Source organism: Pteropus vampyrus, unplaced genomic scaffold, assembly GCF_000151845.1.
Source record: "Pteropus vampyrus isolate Shadow unplaced genomic scaffold, Pvam_2.0 Scaffold140, whole genome shotgun sequence".
Lineage (NCBI taxonomy): Eukaryota > Metazoa > Chordata > Mammalia > Chiroptera > Pteropodidae > Pteropus > Pteropus vampyrus.
In genome coordinates, this window is record NW_011888921.1 from 5,152,553 (window position 1) to 5,156,201 (window position 3,649).

Sequence of the window (3,649 nt, forward strand, 5' to 3'; positions counted from 1 at the left end):
TTTTTTTTTTTTTTTTTTGCATCAACCGATATGATCATGTGGTTTCTTTTTTTCCCTTCATTCTGTTATTGTGGTACATTGATTTCCTATGCTGAGCTATTCTGGCATTTTAGGAATGAATCCCACTTGGTTATTGTATGTAGTTCTTTTAATACGCTGTTAAATTCGGTTTGGTAGTATCTTGTTGAGGATTTTTACATCAGTCTTAGTAAGAATATTGGTCTGTAGGTTTCTCATAGTGTCTTTGTCCGGCTTAGGTATCAGGGGAATGCAGCCTCATAGAATGAGTTAGGATAGGAAGTGTTCTCTCCTCTTTAATTTCTTAAAAAAGTTTGAGGAGAATTGGTATTCGTTCTTCTGTAAATGTGTGGTAGAATTCTCCAGTGAAGCCATGGGGTCCAGGACTTTTCTTTGTTGGCAGATTTTTGATAACTGATTCAATCTCCTTAAGAGTTAGAGGTCTATTCAGATTTTCTATTCAAAATTTAGTATTGGTAGGTTTTATGTTTCTAGGAATTTGTCCATTTCATCAAGGTTATCCATGTTTTTGGCATATTGTTGTTTATGATACTGTCTTACGAGCCTTTTCATTTCTGTAGAATCGGCAGTAATATCCTCACTTTTATTTATGATTTTAGTAATTTGAGTCTTCTTTTTTTTGTAGTCCACTTAGGTAAAAATTTGTCAATTTTGTTGATCTTTTCGAAGAACCAGCTTTTGGTTTCATTGATTTTCTCTATTGCTTTTCTGTTCTCTATTTTATTTATCTCTGCTGTAATCATTATTATTTCCTTCCTTCTAGCTATGGGTTTTGTTTGTTCTTGTTTTTCTGGTTCCTTAAGTTGAAAAATTAGATTGTTAATTTGAGATCATTCTGGTTTTTTAATGTAAGCATTTATAGCTATAAATTTCCCTCTTAGGACCGCTTTCACTGCATCCCATAAGTTTTGGTTATGTTGTATAGATGGTACCTAATTTATGATGGTTTGACTTAATGATTTTTTAACATTGCAATGGTATGAAAGCGATAGCATTCAATAGAAACCAGACTTCGAATTTTGATCTTTTCCCAAGCTAGCGGTATGTGGTATGATGGTCTCTCCTGATACTGGGCAGCTGCAACTCCCAGTCAAGCATGTGATCATGAGGGTAAACAACCAATAAATACAGTGTGTTCATTGTGATAGATGATTTTGCCCAGCTATAGGCTAATGCGAGTGTCCTTAGCACATTTAAGGGTAGGCTGGGTGGGGAGACAGAGTCCTGATGCTTCCTCCTCTTCCATCTTCCCAGAATTCTCTGCAATACAATTTTAATTTGTCTCTTTTTAAACTGAGGTTGCATTTCATTCTATATGTTTATATCCTATACCATTTTTTATATTGTTATTGTTTGTTTGGTTTTTTTGTTACAGCTCTCTATATATTTAGCTCATATGTAAGTTTTTTTCATATTTTTTCACATTTTGTAATTTATCTTTTGATTTTGCTATGGTGGGTTTTGCCATGCATAATTTTTTTACATTCATGTGTTTGGGTTTATTCAAAGTATTTTACATAGTTATTTTAGTCAGTAGTTCAACATATACAAAAATGTGCTTAATTTCTGGAAGAGCATATGAGAAATTGGTAACACTGGTTGCCTTTGGGTAGCTAGAGTTACCTCTTTCGGGGTGGGGGGGGATCTTCTGTTTCTTTGCTTTTTTCCAAATCTTTAACAACCATTAGAACAAGAAGAAGAAAAGCAAACCAAAACCTGCAGCAGACGCAAGTAACAGTATTCCAGATTCTAGTAAATCAGTTTCTATTCAAGAGGAGCAATCTGCGCCTTCTTCAGAGAAAGGTGGTATTAATGGTTACCATGTCAACGGTGCCATCAATGATACTGAGTCTGTGGATTCACTCAGTGAAGGTATGGAGACACTTTCAATAGATGCCAGAGAATTGGAGGATCCTGAGTCTACCACACCAGATATGCTGGACAGAACAGGTGAAGTTATTAACAGGTCTTTGAAAAGTTGCATTCTATTGAAAAATACAAGGGCTTCCTGGTTGAGAAAGCAGTCGATTAAATCTAATTAGTCTCTTTTTAGTTTTTGTTACCTTTCATGTGAAAGAGTCATATTTTGTAATTATCAAAGGCCTAGAAAAGTATAATTCTTGTTCCATTATCATTTTTTAATTTTAGTCTAAAACAGTCTTATGGAAATCTTCTAATAGTCCCTTAGTACTTAGAGTCTTAGGTGACCTTAAGATTTTTTTTAATTGCACACTTATTAAGGAAAATTATAAAGAATTGATGTTAATATTATTATTCTAAGATCCAACACAATGAGAAATATATAATAACTGTAATCCCATGGCTTTCCTAAGAAGTAGACTATTGATTTTTGTAGTCTTACATTTGTTTTCTAATAAAGAGTTAAAGTTAGTGTTAGTTGTAAATTCAAATATTTTATACATTGTTTTTGTCTTAGTGACCATTTTGATGAGTGCTGGGAAGATGTTGGGAATATCGCTTTTAAAATAATTTTTTAAATTGTTTGTTAATCTAGCTCCCCTTGCTCTGTTGCTGCTGGCTTTATAAATGTAATACCAATTTAAGAATTATGCTATACTTTCAGATGTTCTTTTATTGATTAGTTTGCACACACAAAAAGACAGAGAAAAATATAGTACCTGCAGTGACCTCAAACAAACCAAATATAGTTGTTGGCTTCCACTTTTTTTCAAAGCTAGCTCTCCTCTCATTTTTTCTTTGCCCTTTCTATTCTCTAAAGCTTTTAAACTCTTTATTCACTAGGACAGCGTAAAACTTCTTTCTTCAACATAACTTATAGAAGCTATCGGAAGTTGGTGATGTTGACTCTTCACTTCCTGTATAGAGATGGGTTAACACAGCCTCTTTCTCTTCTTCATTCAAGATGCTGCCTAGGGTTGAGCCAGATGCGACTGATAGCCTTGTCCAAATGATTAGGCTCATTTGATTTTGTTCAGCCATTTAAGAGGCATTTGAAGTTTTACTTAGAACATTTTTACCTTTTTTTCTTTGTGTACACTTAAGACTGCTTGATTGATACCCCTAGATTTTTGCTAAAACACTCTCCTGTTTCTTTGGCAGGATCCATGCTGGAAAATGATTTTGAGTCTAAGTCTTTGACTGTGCACTCTACTCAGAAATCTCAACAAAATAGGAATGCTACCAAATCTCTTTCAAGACCACAGTTTTCCAATCTGGGCACGGAAGATGTTCCACTCTCCTCCACCAACAAAAAGCTAGGTAAATCAGAGATATACCTTTCAGAGAAAACAAAAAATCTTTTTTCTAGGCTGAAGAGGGCAAATTATCTCTTTGTTTCCATAGGTAAAGTCTGAGAAGATCAGCAGGTAATCTCTTTCTGTTTTCTAGGCAGTGACTACCCAGCTTTTCCCTGATTCTGTGTACACAGTTGGAGTCTGATAGTAGCTCTTGTAACAGTCTTATTATAATATCAGGGATTCTTTTTGTGAATGAATGTCATACTCTACTGCTAGGATGACTTTTATGCTACCATTAATCTTTTATCAGCTTTACTACAACATTTTTGTGCTGTTTCCTTCATTTTTATCTTCTGGTTGACTCAACAGTAAAAAGCTCTACCGTCTCTGAC

General features: G+C 34.4%; 1 protein-coding gene across 4 annotated transcripts in view; it reads left to right on the plus strand.

Moving 5' to 3' along the window:
• Nucleotides 1–3,649, plus strand: part of SPATS2 (spermatogenesis associated serine rich 2) — a 91,228-nt gene that overhangs the window by 64,887 nt on the left and 22,692 nt on the right. For all 4 annotated transcript variants that reach the window (XM_023535446.1, XM_011368279.2, XM_023535447.1 and 1 more), the window contains 2 exons: nt 1,728–1,989; nt 3,121–3,279. In XM_023535446.1, the coding sequence (XP_023391214.1) occupies nt 1,728–1,989; nt 3,121–3,279 (421 nt within the window). The remainder of the gene's footprint in view (nt 1–1,727; nt 1,990–3,120; nt 3,280–3,649) is intronic.